The sequence below is a fragment of the Temnothorax americanus genome, unplaced genomic scaffold (genome assembly GCF_048541705.1).
Source record: "Temnothorax americanus isolate GAGA-0224 unplaced genomic scaffold, ASM4854170v1 Scaffold111, whole genome shotgun sequence".
Taxonomy (NCBI): domain Eukaryota; kingdom Metazoa; phylum Arthropoda; class Insecta; order Hymenoptera; family Formicidae; genus Temnothorax; species Temnothorax americanus.
This window is the reverse complement of record NW_027509244.1, coordinates 290,475-307,360: the sequence shown is the minus strand read 5'-3', so window position 1 is coordinate 307,360 and position 16,886 is coordinate 290,475. Positions and strand designations below refer to the sequence as shown.

Below are 16,886 nucleotides of genomic sequence, written 5' to 3'. Positions count from 1 at the left end.
GTTTTTACAAGCCAATCTATTTTTCTATCAATATCTTCTGTTCTACTCGCGGCTGCTACTTTATTCCCGCTGCTTGGCGCCGGACTCATTTTTGCAGGTGCCGTTGCTCTTCCTGCTGCTGCCACTGTTTTATTTATATCAGCTACTTTATCACCATCACTAATAATTAACTTTTCGAATGGGCCAGGACACGACACCAAATCGCGGTTTCTATCATAAATTTTGTGCTTAGATACACAACCTGGATGGTAAAAAAGCTTAGTACAGGACTTGCATGCTATCACCTCCGTTTTTATCGCCTTCTTACATGCCGAGCATCGATACTCGGCGTATTCCTCGTTCATTCTGCTAATATCGGCAGAGACAGTTAATTGACTCGTCACTTTAACACGTCACTTTCACACGTCAGCGTTTTGTGTTCGTCGCCGATGTCTACCTGTCGTACGAGGCTTCGATGACCTCTGTACGAAATGCAGTTCTCGCGTCTATGTATCAACATATTCCGGCTAGATAACACTCATGGCTACCCCCGGTCTATGAAGATATTCGTTACACAACTTTTTAACACTTTCCCTCACTTCTAAACTACCCAAAAATTAACACTTTTACGGAGCGATGTTTCACACGTCTGCTTCTGCTGAGAGAGAGAGAGAGAGAGAGAGAGAGAGAGAGAGAGAGAGAGAGAGAGAGAGAGAGAGAGAGAGAGAGAGAGAGAATGAATGACCTTTATTAGCTTTCTCAGCTATTTTTACATACTACATATTTATACATACAACAGAACGTACTCTTTTAGCACACGTTTGAACATTTTTAGTTCTTCGCATCTTTTAATTTCGGCTGGCAGTGCATTATACATTTTTACTCCTTCATAGAACATACTTTTTTGCGCATTTCTCGTCCTACGAAACACTATTGCTATATCGCCGGTTTGTCTGGTTTGCCTATCAGTGTTTTTCCCCACTAATTCTAGACGGTCTTTTAATTGTTCCGGTAGCATGTTGTTCACCGCTTTAAAGATAAATGTACACACATTATAATATAGCCTCTGTCTTATGGACATAAACTGCAGCGCTTGCAGCATATGCTCCACTTTGGTATATCTATTGCATTGCAGTATGACTCTCATAGCTCGATTTTGCGCTTTTTGCAGCCTGGTTAGTTCCGTTTCACTCATGTCAATTAATAACGTTGCACAATACTCAAAATGAGGAGCTATGATTGTCTTATATATCGTGCATCTGGTATAAGCCGATACATAACTACCTATTCTATTAAGAAAACTCGTTTTTTTTCCTATTTTCTTTAGCATATAATCACAGTGATCTCTAAATTTAAGCCTATCGTCAATCATTATACCTAGGTATTTCATCATTTTGACACGCTCTATCTCAGTTCCATCTAAGCATGTCAACATAATATTACCTCTTAGCTCTTTTCTTACATTTCTAATTATCATATATTTCGTTTTCCCTGCATTCATTTTTAACTTATTTATATTCATCCACTTTTCTCTCTCTCTCTCTCTCTCTCTCTCTCTCTCTCTCTCTCTCTCTCTCTCTCTACTATAACAAACATCGAATTCATTTTCCTTTCTAGTTCTGCGCTACTTTCTCCCTCTACATATATTAAAGTATCATCGGCAAACATTTTTATCTTACACTCTTCTGGACAGACTTTGATTATATCATTTATGTAAAGTATAAATAACAAAGGTCCCAATACAGATCCCTGTGGAACTCCATATTCCGTTGCCATTAATTTTGACCATTTATTATTAAATCTCACCTTCTGAGTTCTATTCGTTAGATATGAATTAAACCATTCAAGAACCTTACCTCTGATTCCATATTGATATAATTTTCCTAGTAATCTTTCCCTATCTACTGTTTCAAACGCTCGCTTCAGATCCATGAAAATTACCCCCACCATTCTCCCTTCACTAACTATCAGTTTCCATTCGTCTATAACAGTTTGTATCGCTGTTTCACATGAATAGTGTTTTCTAAAGCCCGATTGATGTTCAGTTATATAATACTATTATTTTCTAAATATAATTCAATTTGCTCTTTTACTACTAATTCTAGCACTTTCTCAAATATAGGTAACACATTAATAGGCCTAAATTCACTCGCCTTCTTGGCTTTATCTACTTTTGGAATCGGTATTATTGTAGACGTTTTCCAACTTTCTGGACAGTAACCATCTCTCAGAGAGTTATTTATTATATCAACAAATTCCTCTTTTATTACGCAAAACGTTGCTTTTAATATATCGCTAGTTATTCCCTCTTCCGTACCTTTCTTTTGTGGCAGTCCCTTAACAATTTTCTCTAGCTGTTCTATCGTGATATTCTCAAAATTTTCCATAGTTTCCATATTTTCTATAGCATAAATAATTCTTTTACCTGCGCCTGTAGGCTTATCCTCGATTATAGATTTTATTATACTATTAATACTCTGTATATAATATAAGTTAAATTTATCCGCTATATTGCACCTTGTTGTACTATAATCTATGTTATCTAATATTTCAAAATCTATATCTTCTATTTTTTTTGCATATACTGGCTTGCCTCTAATAATTTCTTTTAAAGTTTTCCACATAGTCGTAGGATTTTCCTTATTAAAATCTATCATATTTTCATAATATTCTTTCTTTTTCATCCTAATTAATTTTACTACTGCATTTCTATTAACTTTAAATTGCAACCAGCTTTGTTCTGTATTGGCATACATTGCTTGCCTAAATGCCTCATCCCTCCTATCCGCAGCTTCTCTTATTTCATCTGAGAACCATTTTTTCCCTTCCCACACTTTCGGAATTCTAGATTTTCTCTTCGGTGCCATTATATCTAACGCGTCTACTATACTATTGACAAATTTTTCTGCTCTCTCACTCACACCCATACATACACACTGCCAACCCTGACTTTCCTGTAATTTATTTTTTATTAACATAACAAATTCTTCTTCATCAAACTCTTTGTAATTCCTAGCGCTAAATTCTCTATATTTACTTTCACTTTTATTCACACTCAACTCAACTTCCAGCCACGCATGGTCCGTAATTTTAGGTTCATGAATTACTTGCACTGTTTTATTATTATTAGCAAAGATTAGATCTATAATTGTTTGACTGTCTTTCGTGATTCTCGTCGGTTCATTTACACACTGCTTCATACCCAGACTTAACATTGTCGTTTGCAGTTTCTTCGCATAAAACGAGTCCGTCCTAAGATCTATATTAAAATCTCCTATTACCATGCATTCCTCTTCCCAGCCTGCTCTCCTCTTCTCTTCCTGTAACGCTCTTATAAAGGTCGGACATTCCCGGCTAATAGCTTCATGGTCGTCATTTATCTTCAAATTGTATGTTTGATTTTTGAACATACAGTTCACACACTTTTTCTCCGTCGCTGTACAAACACGCGAGTTATGATTCCCCGCGCATTTGTAGCATGTTTCTTCTCTCTTACAATTTTTCGCGATATGAAAATATCCCCAGCACTTGAAACATCTTTTGACACTGATGTGATCAAATGCAGGACACTTTTTCCATCCTACATTTAGTTTTGCTTTCTGCAATATCATCTCATGTGTTTCTTCATCTACTTCCACTATTATTGATCCTTCTTCATTTCTTCTTCTTTGATCATTCTTTACTTTGACCATTCTCTTCACAATTCGCATATTTACTGTATCTATTTTATTTTGCTTCTTTATCGTACTTATAAGTTTATTATCATCTAAGTTCATCTCTTCTATATTTATATTAATAACTTTCACCTTTGGTTTTGACTTAGATGACTCCGTTACTTTATAATTCTCTCCCAATTTAGCCTGAACTGTCTCTTTCAGCTTTTTTACTTCCTCTCCAGTTTCACATCCCATGATTACTACTCCTTTGCTTCCTTTTTTTAATTTCGTTATTCTTATTGCCATATTCTTTATATCTACCTTTTCCTTAATCACTTTTTTCGTGTCTTCACTCTCCTGTTGCACTTTCGGCTTAACAATTATAAGACTTTCTTTCTTCTTTTCTTTACCCGCTTTACTGTAGCTTCTTTGCGTTCCTGCCTTCGATCCATACTCTATTCCCTGTATTATTTTCTTCAAGTTTTCCAGCTCTTGTTTAACATTACTTAATTTTTCATGAACTACCTCCTTAATCATTATTTTAATTTCATTTTTACGCAGCGTTTCATCTTTTATTTCTTTGACAGTTCTTATAATCCAGTCAACTTTTATATCCATGCTTGATCCTTTACTTCCACTGCTCGATGTTGTGAACGCTCCTGTCCTGTCTCTCCCTGCCGCCGGCACCTTCTCACTATCAATTACGAATTCCTCAAATGGGCCTTTACACGGCACGTACTCTTGGTTTCTATCGATAATTTTATGCTTATTTACACATCCCGGATGGTAAAAAAGCTTTGGGCAAATTTTACATTTAACGGCTCTGCTCTTAATCGCCTTCTTACATGCCGAGCATCGATACTCGGCGTATTCCTCGTTCATTCTGCTAATATCGGCAGAGACAGTTAATTGACTCGTCACTATAACACGTCACTTTCACACGTCAGCGTTTTGTGTTCGTCGCCGATGTCTACCTGTCGTACGAGGCTTCGATGACCTCTGTACGAAATGCAGTTCTCGTGTCTATGTATCAACATATTCCGGCTAGATAACACTCATGGCTACCCCCGGTCTATGAAGATATTCGTTACACAACTTTTTAACACTCTTCCTCACTTCTAAACCACCCAAAAATTAACACTTTTACGGAGCGATGTTTCACACGTCTGCTTCTGCTGAGAGAGAGAGAGAGAGAGAGAAGAGAGGAGAGAGAGAGAGAGAGGGGAGGGGGGAGAGAGAGAGGGAGAGGAGAGAGAGAAAGAGAGAGAGAGAGAGAGAGAGAGAGAGAGAGAGAGAGAGAGAGAGAGAGAGAGAGAGAGAGAATGACGGGAACCATACCGGAGGGACCAGGTCTGCCTCCCTCTCCCTCCCTTTGCCACCTTCTTCTTCTCTCTGCCTCTCTTTCCTCCCTTTTCCTATCTCTCTCTTCCACTTTTCTTTTGCTTTCCTCTCCCTCCTTCTCTCCCTCCCTCCCAACAGTGATATGCTGAAATAAAGCCGGCATTACCACTATGTGAAAAACTTCATTGATTTTTGAGATTTTAAGTTGCCCATTCTCAGCCTCTAATTGCTCGGACAGCAAACGGTTCTAGGAAGTTGTGACTGTTGTGAGCTCAGTATGAAAAAAAATTCCACAGTTTGGAGCGATTCTGACGTAGCCAAAAAAACGGCTTTATTGACACTCCTCCTTTGACACAGAATTTGCTGTGTCAAACTTCGCATAACGTTGCTCGATTTTCTTGTGTTCCATTTTCGTGACGCGTCACTCAAACATACTGTTATACAAATGATTGCAGAATTACAAATGTTATTATTATCGACTTGAAATTTTAACTGAAAATAGAGTGTAAATGTAGCTTTCGATCCACTGCAGTTTTGTTTTGACAATGTTATTAGTTGCTATGTTGAGAAAAAAAATTTAGAGTCATTATTTTTTAAACAGACTACGTATATCCGATTCAATGTGCAAAGTCAATATAAACGTTGGAAAATGTATAATTAAAACTTACAATTAATTACTGTCTTCCTGACAATTTTCTAACCATTAGAACTGTTTTATAGTGCCTAGGATAAATAATTACTATGCAATCAGGATATGCTTACTCGATATATTTGACTCAGTTGTGCAATTTCGTGATCTCCGCTCGCGTCTTTTTTCGCGCCTCTTGGCCAAGCGTACCACCCTAACATCTCTTTTTTTACGCATATTATTATTGCTTTTAATTTTTAAAAGAAGTACATGATTATGCTATAATTAATATAGGATAAAGTAAAAAACGAGATCTTTAAACTAAATAAAGTGATAAAATATTCAAAGAAAAGCTGACTTGAGATTACTGTCTATTTATATAGTATATAATCTTCTAAACTTTTCGGAGATCTGCGAATTCTCTTTGGTCTAATATCGGCTTGCGGGCCTTTTGCTTCTTTCTCCGGTGAAATACTTAAATGATCCTCCTGCTTATCTTCTTCCTGATTTTTGATTGTCTTATCCGAAAGTTGTCCGTATTCCTCTTCGTTAGACATCTCCTGTTTCACGTATCTCCTCTGAGATTATGATCCGATGTCTATTGACGCATCCTTTGGAGATTCTGATCTGTGATTTTTAGCTGCTGTATTCACCGTCTTTGACCCGTCCTTTAACTCAGCCGGCATCTCGGTATGGTTCTCCTTGGAAAACGGTCTGATGTGTACCAAGTTTCTTCAATATCTTGCGCCGTTTACCTCTACTATATAGTCTCTTTTGTTTAGTTTATTCTCAATTGTTTCTTGGTCCCAAGCGTTACTTCTATCGTGGTGGAGTTGTATAGCAATAGGTTGACCTATTTCAAGTTCCGGAAGATTCCTCGATTTTGTATCATAATAGAATTTGCTTCTCCTCTTGTTTAACTCTATCTTTGTAGGTACATCAGCTACCACTTTTGGCTGAAGATTATTGATGGAACTGTGTACTCCTGAACGTGTTCTTCTGGAATAGAGTCTTTGTACTGGGCTTGATCCTATCTTATTGGGCGTGTTTCTCTACAGATGCAGCAGCATGTGCCACCAATCCTGACCGCTTTGTTCTGCTTTCTTTACTAACTTTTTTGCAATTTTTACAGTGGCCTCTGATTTACCATTGCCCTGCTGATGTTTTGGAGCGGAAGTCACTAACTCGAAGCCCCAAGCTTGTCCCAGATTTCACATCAGCTTGTTTTCGAAGTTGGTGCCGTTATCGCTACATACTCTAAGTGGTGTTCCATGTCTGTTGAATGTCTTCTTACAGGTGTAAACTTGTGTTTCCGCTGATATGTCTGATAGGATGTCCAGCTCAAAGAAATCAGAATAATGGTTGACTGTAATAAGGAATTTCTTCTTCTTTCTTTTATATTCCGCGAAGAACACATCCATAGATGCATATTGGAACGGATAATGCGGAATCTCGTGTAACTGCATAGGTCGATTTGTTGTGAATCCCTAAATTCCATGCAAACCTCGCAGTGTTGTACCTTTTGCTTGATTTGCTCCGACATGCTCGGCTAAAATATTTTTTCTCTGGCTAGGTTTAGCGTAGCTTCCACGCCGGTATGGGCGATGTGTACTTTGTCCACCATAGTTTTATAGTTTTCTTTAATTAGAATGGTATGACGATTTTGTCGTTTCTAAAGACCAGATCATCTTGTGTAGCTAATTCATCCTTGTACTTGAAGTAAATTTTGCAGTCTTCGTACACGTCCTGAATGTACTTGGGCCAACCCATTAATGATGATTTACACCTTGCTTTAAGGGGATTCTATACCCGTCTGTAATACCGACAGTTTGTTTTGCACAGATATCTTTTTTTTTGGCTTTACGGATTGAAAAATCCTTCTCCAAAGTTGAAGCATATTCGGAAATAAAGGCCACACCACGTGATTTTATACCGAGAATAAAAATAATTTTAGGAACTGCATATAACAATGTGTCAACTTGCAAAAACATTCGTTTTATATAAAAATTTTACAATGTATTGTTACAAAAAGACTGGTGTGGCCAGCGGATTACATCCAAAAATACGATACCGTTGTCAAAATTAGGTTTAGAGTCTAAACAAAAAAGTTATCTGTGAAAAAGCATTATTGCAAACGTGCACTAGCAATGATGACATGGAAGAGCAGTATTGCGTGTAGCGAGAGTTGGCGCAGCAATCGAACAAAGACAGATGCCTCTCGTTAGATAAGGACAGATATAGATATATAACATAGAAAACAGGTTTAGAAATGTTGACTTTACCGACGTTGAGGAAGTTTGGCCTCCACTATAGGATCCCCTTAAAGGGTATTTAAGCTCTAAGCCATAAGAAATTGACCAATCACAGTCGAGTATTCTCCTCACATTCCACTGTGATTGGTCAATTTCTTACGGCTTAGAGCTTAAATACTCTAAGGCTCCTGGGTACTCGTCGCGGCCATGTTGGAATGTGAGAAAAAAGCGAGAAATGACACGTTGAAAATTCTTGCGTCGTATTTCCAAATTAAAAGATATTTGCTTAAAATAACACTACAGATCACTTCAGCACACTTCGAAAATACTTCGAGTTGAAGTTAAATTTACCTCTTTCCCTTGACAGTTAATAAACAGCCGTAAAACGAATGTGATACGATGCAGGCAGGCGTGTGCGCAGGCGCATGACTAGATTTAATATTACATTCATTTTACGGCTGTTTATTAACTGTCAAGGGAAAGGGGTAGATTTAACTTCAACTCGAAGTATTTTTAAAGTATCCTGAAGTGATCTAATGTTATTTTAAGCAAATATCTTTTTATTTGGAAATACGACGCAAGAAATCTCAACGTGTCAATTCTCAACATTTTTCGCTTATTCTCCATTGGAGAGAGTTCTTATTTCTACCGCGACGGTACGTTGCCACCGTCAACGCGGAGTTCTCGGCTCAGGGACCAGGAGCCTTAAAGCAAGGTTGTAGACCAGCACTTATGATGTATATGACTGATCATGGCGGCTAAGCCGCTGCATGGTGCTATCTTTTCTCGTTGCGTCTCTAATGTAGTCCACACGTTCCGGCACAATACGCAAGAATCTATGAATGTTGATTTTCTCTATCATTTTGCAAACTTTGTTATCCTTCTCGATTTCGAAAATGTTGTTGTTCTGTATCTTCTTGGAATCATATCGCTCCTCACTGAAGCCCTTGAAAGGGTATCTGCTACTACGTTGTCTTTATCTTTAACAAAATATACATACAGATTAGAATTCTTTGTGCCCGTTGCACTACCGGTTTTATTTTGTCGTCTACCTCCAACTCCACTTCTCCATGTATTAATCCGTATCCCTGGAAAACTAACTTGTGCTTTTTGATGATCTGCTTCTAGCCTATCCTGAATAAGAGCTTGGTTTGTTTCAGCTTTGTCGATCTTGAAACTGCCTCCTCCAAAGCCTCTTAAGTGATCGTTAGAAGGCTTGAGTGATGGATTCGATGTCTTAGCGAGTTTACAGTATTCTTTAAATCCAATAACGTTGGCCTCCGAACAGATGTCTAAATCGCAAAATACTTCTTACCACTTCTTTCCAAATTTGAGTTTTAATTTAATTTAATTTAACGACCTTTTCTCTTTGAGTCCTTTATTTGGTTTATGCACGAAATCTTTAGAATTTGAGCTTCTATCCCTTCTTTCTCTGATGTCTCTTCCTCGCTTTCGTCCTCTTTGTAACGATGCGCCCCGAAACGCATCATTCCCGGCGAACATCAGCCGGATGCCGCCTGGCCGAACACCCGCCGGGCGAGACAAGGCACGATGTGCCCTTTCTTAAACTATCCATCGCGCGTATCAGTCTACAAACGGACTTAGCGTGGCAACCGACTCGGAGCGCCGAGCGGTGCCGAAAACGGCCGAGAGCCGCCGAACGCAATCGCGGCGTTGGGACGCCGTACTTCCCGAACGCTCCGCCGCTCCATCCCGGCGCGCGCGATTGCCGTCGCGGATACCCCCGCCACGCCAACACGCCGTCGCGGGCGTATATAAACCGAGCAATGTTGCTAAGTTTTAGATTCCGCCGTGAGCTAGCAAACCGATCCAACCGATTCTCCGCTACTCACGGATCCCGAAATCCCATAGTCGAACAACCAGGAGCTAGAGAGTGTTCTCTGCCTCTGCCGAGTGAAGCATCTAGGCGGTTGACTCGAACTTCCATACGAACACCTGTGACACCGGAGTGAACCAGGGTAAGAGAGTTCTTCTCTTACTCGCCAAGGGTCTTGGCCACTCGGTGCCATCTCCCGCTTACACGAATCGGTGCGCCAGGAGATAGAGAGTACTTCTCTATCTCCGCTAAGGGTTTTAGCCGCTCGATATCGCGTCCCATCCCGATCCAACGCCTTACGCGCTCACTGCCGCCGCTATCCAAGCCTGTGATTCCGCGTCACCCGCGCCGAAATCGTACACCGCACTTCAGCGAGTCCGCGCGCCCGCCGATCCGTGAAACTCCGCGATCTCCGTATATCATCGCTTTACCGACGTCCGTAAACTCCGCGATATCTTTACGTCACCGCCCTTGTAACCGCGTCCGCGATCTATTGTACGTACCCAGCGACTCCGCGATATCTGTATATCTGTATATCACCGGCATTAAAAACCGCATCCGCGATCTTCCGTTAATTTTTTCCGTCCCCTACACTTCTCTTATTCCCTCTCCCAACCTCACTTTCTTTATCTTTTCATCACAATTATTAGTCCCCCTAGGAGCGCTAATGCGCGTATAACGTGCTTTTAATGCGCGTACAATTGCATTGGCTTCAAAAATGTTAATTGTGTGTTCAAAATATGCGCATTTGAATGCGTAATTAATGCAAATTGAGCATTCAATTTATAAATGACAGGTTTTATAAAATATTTAAATAAGCTTCTGACTCAATATGAAACATTTTATTTAAATTTTTAAATATATAAATTGAATTTTAAGTAAATAGTTCTACTAACTATCTTTGTTCTTATTTCTGCGTTTAAGGCATCAATGTGTAGATGCACATGTAGACTCTTAGATCCTCTATAGGGTAAGCAAGTTGGTGGAGCTTCGGTTGTCCGTAGTGAACTCTACACAGATAAAAGAACATTCTTGTTTAGAGAATATCTTTATCTTTGACATGTAATTCTTAAAACGAGATTATAAAGCGTTAAACAAAGCTAAATTACTTGCATCAAAGCATTATATATAATTCAATAAAGAAAAATATATTCTTATTATTCAAAAATAATTTTTATTAATGGAAAGCAAAAAATATTGGATAGAGAATAACAGTACTTTCAAACCAAGAATTTGTATTATAACGATAAAGAGAGTTAATCTTATTTTAAAATTCAATATTCTACGTCTACGTAAACACAAATAATGTTGATTCAATTTTATTATGTTACAATGAAGAAGAAGAGATAGGAAGAAGTAAACATTGTGGCGACTACGTCACTCACATCCGTAAAACGCATCCGCACATTTTACGACAGTAGTTCAAAACTACACTACTAGGCGGCGCATGGCGAGAAGAGCTTTCTCGTATTTAAAATACATCTAGCCGCGTATATAAGCAGATCTCCCTGTGATGTAAAAAACAGATTTGGGTTTAAAACCTCATCAATAACAATTATTTTTTAATAATATATTTTTCTTTATTGAATTATATATAATGCTTTGATGCGAATAATTTATCTTTGTTTTACGCTATATAATCTCAAGATTTACATGTTAAAAATAAAGATATTCTCTAAATAAGAATGTTTTTTTTCTTCTGTGATAGTTGTACTAAAATATGCTCACAGCAATGCTTAGAAGTCAAGCACGAAGAAAAAAAGCGATAGGTTGCTCAACGTCCATTTCTTTCTCTGTCTGGATACAGTGGACACTGAGCAACCTATCCCTTTTTTCTTTGTGTCCGGCCTCTAAACATTATAGTGAGCATTCCAATATAGTACAGAGGTCACTGGTTGTCCGATTGAGCTTCTCGATCAATGAGCGTAGGTGCACTTTTTACAAATATGCGCTTTAAATGTGCATTTACGACCCGCATTTAATGCAAAGTTTAATGTACATTCAAAGCGCATTATACGCGCATTGGCGCTCCTTGGGCCTTTGCTTTCTTTTTTAAATTTTTTATCTGCGTTAGAATGGTCTTTACATGAAACATGTTTGTATTCTAACATTATCACATTATTTATTAAAGGTATACAGAAAATATGTAAAAATTTAAAAGTAAAAGTACAAATATTTTTCTGTAAAAATATTTTATTTATTTGAACATTGTTTTATGCAGAGCTAAATATGTGCCAAATATTTATTTCTACATACGTAATAAATATAAAACGTGTACATATTAAATGATAAAAAAAATAAAAATAACAGTAATTATACAGAAAGAGGGCAACCTCATGTATGACCTTGACCTTGATATATGGTGTGAATGTCACCTTCCTGAGTGACCTTTAGAAGGTTACAGCCAGCAGTTGTTTATTAAAAAGTTATTAACAAATGTAACAAAAAATATAACAGATTGTATTAGGGAAGTAATTTATTGATATATGTGTATAGGTTACACATACAGGCGGGGGTAGGTGGGGATGGACCTCGGTTCGCGTGAAACGTTGAAAACCTAAACCGTACAATGATAGATCTTTGATTAGATTGAAGCGAGGTTCACACCCACCCCAGCCTGCTTATAAGGCAAAACAAGGTCTATCATTGTACGATTCAGATTTTTAACTTTCCATGCAAATCAAGGTCCACCCTCTACCGCTGCCTGCGGGGCTACGCCCCTTTCCCGCCAACATGTATACTGTCTATACACATATATCAGTAAATTACTTCCCTTAGCACTGACACAAACTGTTATACTTTTCAAACTTTTTTGTTCATAATTTCACTTTTTAATAAACAACGGACGCCGGCTAAAACCTTTTGAAAGTCACTCAGGATGATTATCTTGACAACATATACATGTCAAGGTCAGGGTCATACATGAGGTTGCCCTCTTTCTGTATATTTACCAAAATAACAAAATAAAGTAATAAAACAGCATAGATTTCGATCCTGGGTCCCCGCTATTACTATTCTTGCGCTTGTTGACTATGGCACTGGTCGATAACGTGTTTTTTTTTATGTCTTGTAACTTACACTACCGATTATTGCAAATTTCGAGTATAAAAAATACTATTCACAAAGCGCATTGGGCGAAACGCTCAAACGTGGATGGATTTATTTTTCATATAGATTCGCTACGTACAAAGGGAACAAAATGTGATTAAGTAACCGTGTTTTCTCCTTATTAGATCGTGTGTCTGTTTTCCATTGCTGAACTAGTGCAGCTATATGTAGTCTTAAATTAGTTTTAACTTGATTTATACATATTTATCTATATATATAAAAAGAATAAAGGACTCCGCACAAACCTTAAGTGTTTTGGCTCTCAGTGAAATTGACTAAAACTGTAGTGTGTTATATAGTTTGTGACTCATTGATTAAAAGTCTTCATAGGCACAAAGTTTGAAAATGATTAGTTTTTTTTGCTACAACCATTTGAAATGTTGAATTTTAGCATCATTTGAGTGATGTTCTAAAGCAGTCTCTTTTAGTTAAGCCGTGAGATTCTAGATGATATGCACTTAGCCGATATGTTATAGTACTTGATATTTATAACATGATTGATATGTATTAAAGTAATTTAAATCGACCTGACTGGCAATGTATATAACGTCTTTCCGATATGAACATTGAAAAACTGTGAGCCAACTTGGTTTGTCGGATTCACACAGCACTTTTTTCAGATCAATATCGAGACATTATTAATTTTGACCATGGTTTTGGTCAGTTGATGTAATTTCTAAATTAAATAGTTTTTAATTTTATTGCGAAAAATATTACCCCAGCCAGGGTTTGAACCTGGAACCTCCCGTATACCGTGCGGGTGTCGTGCCAATTCGACCACTGGGGCTGTGGTAATATTTATCGCAATAATAACTGTAAGATGGAGCACCGATTACTAGGTCGACGGTGTATAATAAACAGAATATTTTTCGCAATAAAATTAAAAACTATTTAATTTAGAAATTACATCAACTGACCAAAACCATGGTCAAAATTAATAATGTTTCGATATTGATCTGAAAAAAGTGTTGTGTGAATCCGACAAACCAAGTTGGCTCACAGTTTTTCAATGTTCATGTCGGAAAGACGTTATATACATTGCCAGTCAGGTCGATTTAAATTACTTTAATTGTTATTCTATATACTGGCGAAAGAAATTTATTATTCTGATGATTGATATGTGTTATAGTTTTTGATATTTATAAATGTATTTTTTATTTGTACGTGTGTATGAGAAGCTGAAAGGAAAAGTAAGTGCTTATAACCATTAGGAAAAATACGATTAACACAAGCTTTATTTACGTGCATACATTTACGTACATACATATCAGGGTGTCCCATTGCATTTTAAATAATGCATTTTAATATCTCTTCTGTGATTCATCATAGACAAAAATGTTTCCGACGAAAGTTGCATAGTTTGGAGGGGGCTACGATGATCTTATTAGATTTTGGGTCTGGAACTTGTGTTGGACCCAATAGGACTCAAGTTAATTATACAAAAAGTAGACCCAAATGGAAAACTCATCACAGCTCGATGAAATTTGACAGAAACATTCATATCGGTTTCAGAATCATGCCGGAGAAAGAGCTTTTGTTGACACTTGTCTGGAACGGAAGCGTTGGAACGCGCAAAAAGAAACGCGAGAAAGACGATAGGTGTGATTGTGAACAGCATCACCTTGAAAAGGTAAAAAAAAGATCAACTTTCCTGCTATTCGGCAACAATAATAAGTAGGGGGCATTCGTCATATATACAGTGTGTCTCATTTTGAATGCCCCAGACAAATATCTCGAAAAATATCGAGAATATGGAAAAACGTTTTAGATAAAATTTGTAGGATATTAAGGAAAACAAATAATGGTAAAACCATTTTTTAAAAAAGATGTTGCATATTGTAAATTACATAATTTTTTTGCAAAGCAACAAAGTGTTTTCTTTAAACCAATTGATTCTTTTTATTATTCGGTACATAAAAGTGTTAAGGTACAATTACTAAAAAAAATTAATAGTTTACGAGATATTTTATACCTCATGTCAAAATGTGCCAGAATAAAATATAAAATATCTCAACTATTAATTTTTTTATAACTCTACCGTAATACTTTTATATGTAGAATAATTAGAAAAATCATATTATATAAAAAAAGATCATACAATTCTAATTTAAAAAACAAAGTTTCTTCTGTGAGGAAGCAAAATGACGATGACCTTTAGATGGCCTGAAAAAAATCGATTTTTCGAAAATTGATTTTATTAATTTATTTGTACTCCTTGATATCCTACAACTTTTGTTTAAAACGTTTTTCCATATCTTCCATATTTTTTCGAGACATTTGCCTGGGGCATTTAAAATGAGGCATCCTGTACATATGGCGAATAGCCTTCACTTTATTATTGTTTCAGAATAGCAGGAAAGTTGATTTTGTACCTTTTCATGCTTATGCTGTTCACAATCACACCTATTGTCTTTCTCGCGATTCTTTTTGCGCGTTCCATTGCTTCCGTTCCAGACAAGTGCCAACAAAAATTTTTTCTACAGCATGAAGCCGAGGTAAATATGCATAAAAAGTCAAACCTCACCAATGTCTTTGACCTTGACATACGTTGTCAAGATCATCATTCTGAGTGACTTTCAAGAGGTTTTAGCCGTTTTAGAGGCTACGCCCCTCCCCCGCAAGTAGGAAGGGGGTGGAGGTGGACCTCCTTATGCGTGGAAAGTTGAAAACCTGAACCGTACAATGATAGACTTCGTTTCGCCCTGTAAGGAGGGGTGAGGTGAGGTGAGGTAAACTTCGTTCTGCGTGAAAAGTACAATACTGTTTAAACTTGATTTTCTTTTGTTCATATATGTATTATTTTCATATACATATTAGTCGTTTATGCCTTTCAAAACTCAAAATAACTACTGGCGAAACTTCCGAAAATGTTCATGCTCAGATGATTTAGGTCAAACTTTGTAAATAAGTTTCTTTTAGATAAAAAAAAAACTGATTTTTTGAAGTTTTGCCAATGATGTTTATGTTATGACTTTACGGTTGTTTACATTACTTGCGAGCTGTTTTGGTTTGTAATATACTGAGTTAGTTCTAACAAGGGAACGGTTGGAAGTGTCCCTACCCGATTTGGATGCGCTTTGGATATGTTGTTGAGCATCAAAAAATATTAGACTCGTATTTTTTTTTTGCGGCGTATCTCGACGTTTAGGGATTGAAACAACCCCTTAAAAATAACGACTGATTTGGATGCGCTTTGAATATGTTGTCGAGCATCAAAAAACATTAGACACGGGTTTTTTTTAGCTGCGTATCTCGACGTTTAGGGGTTGAAACAACTCCTTGAAAATAACGGATTTTATAGTTTTTAGCGAATATCTTCGAAAACATTTGTACGAAATGTTTATGGTTTTTTGTGTTTTTTACAATGGCGTAATTAGATTTTTCAAATTTGTCACATTTTTTAATTTAACCCCACCTCCACCTATTATTTTTGCCAAATATAACAACTTTTCCAACGCAAATTTTAGAGCGTCAAATCTCAAATACATCTATGTGTATTTTTATTATGATACCATTAGATTTTTGGTAAGACGAGATGATATGTGGTATAGGCGTCGCGCTGTAGGTAGGTGTTGCGTTATTTCTGTTCAGTTGCGCTGTACGCTTAAAAATTTTCATTTCAACTCCAGGATGACCGAAAGCGCTGATGCAAAGGCCAGCGCAAGGCGCTGACAGCGATAGGTTAACGCTATTTTGAGAGTCCTGGACTAGCAACGGAATGTCGACTCCGACATTATAAATACCGCCGAATTGAAGATCGGGCGGGCAGTCGCAACTGAACGAACACGTGCGTCACATTAACCGCTACTATTAATATACTATCCCGGTTACGGCACAACAAAATCAACAACCAAATTCACGCATTTGAATATTATTTGTTTGTTTCATAATTCCGAAAAGCAAGCATTTCAGATCAATAAGTCTGAAGTGTAAAGAACTGTGTTGTACGCTGTCGTTTTGTGAATATGTAAGTGCATTTTTATTGTTAAGTTTTATTGGTTTCTTACGCTTGTTACTTTTTTCTTTGATATTGAATATTGAATATAATTTTTGACGTAGAACTACGTCTTTCTCGGGGGGTATGC

At 37.3% G+C, this 16,886-nt stretch overlaps 2 protein-coding genes across 5 annotated transcripts in view; one reads left to right on the top strand and one right to left on the bottom strand.

The window, feature by feature from the left end:
* Gga (ADP-ribosylation factor-binding protein Gga) overlaps window positions 1-16,886 on the top strand; it is a 76,045-nt gene that overhangs the window by 26,747 nt on the left and 32,412 nt on the right. The window lies entirely within an intron of this gene.
* Window positions 1,358-4,823, bottom strand: LOC143908687 (uncharacterized). Its single transcript, XM_077426439.1, has one exon. It carries the CDS (start codon window positions 4,515-4,517, stop codon window positions 2,025-2,027), a length of 2,493 nt encoding a protein of 830 aa, XP_077282565.1. The 5' UTR covers window positions 4,518-4,823; the 3' UTR covers window positions 1,358-2,024.

Coding starts and splice junctions, on each gene's coding strand:
- LOC143908687 (XM_077426439.1), bottom strand. CDS start 4,517: ATGAACGAGGAATACGCCGAGTATCGATGCTCGGCATGTAAGAAGGCG.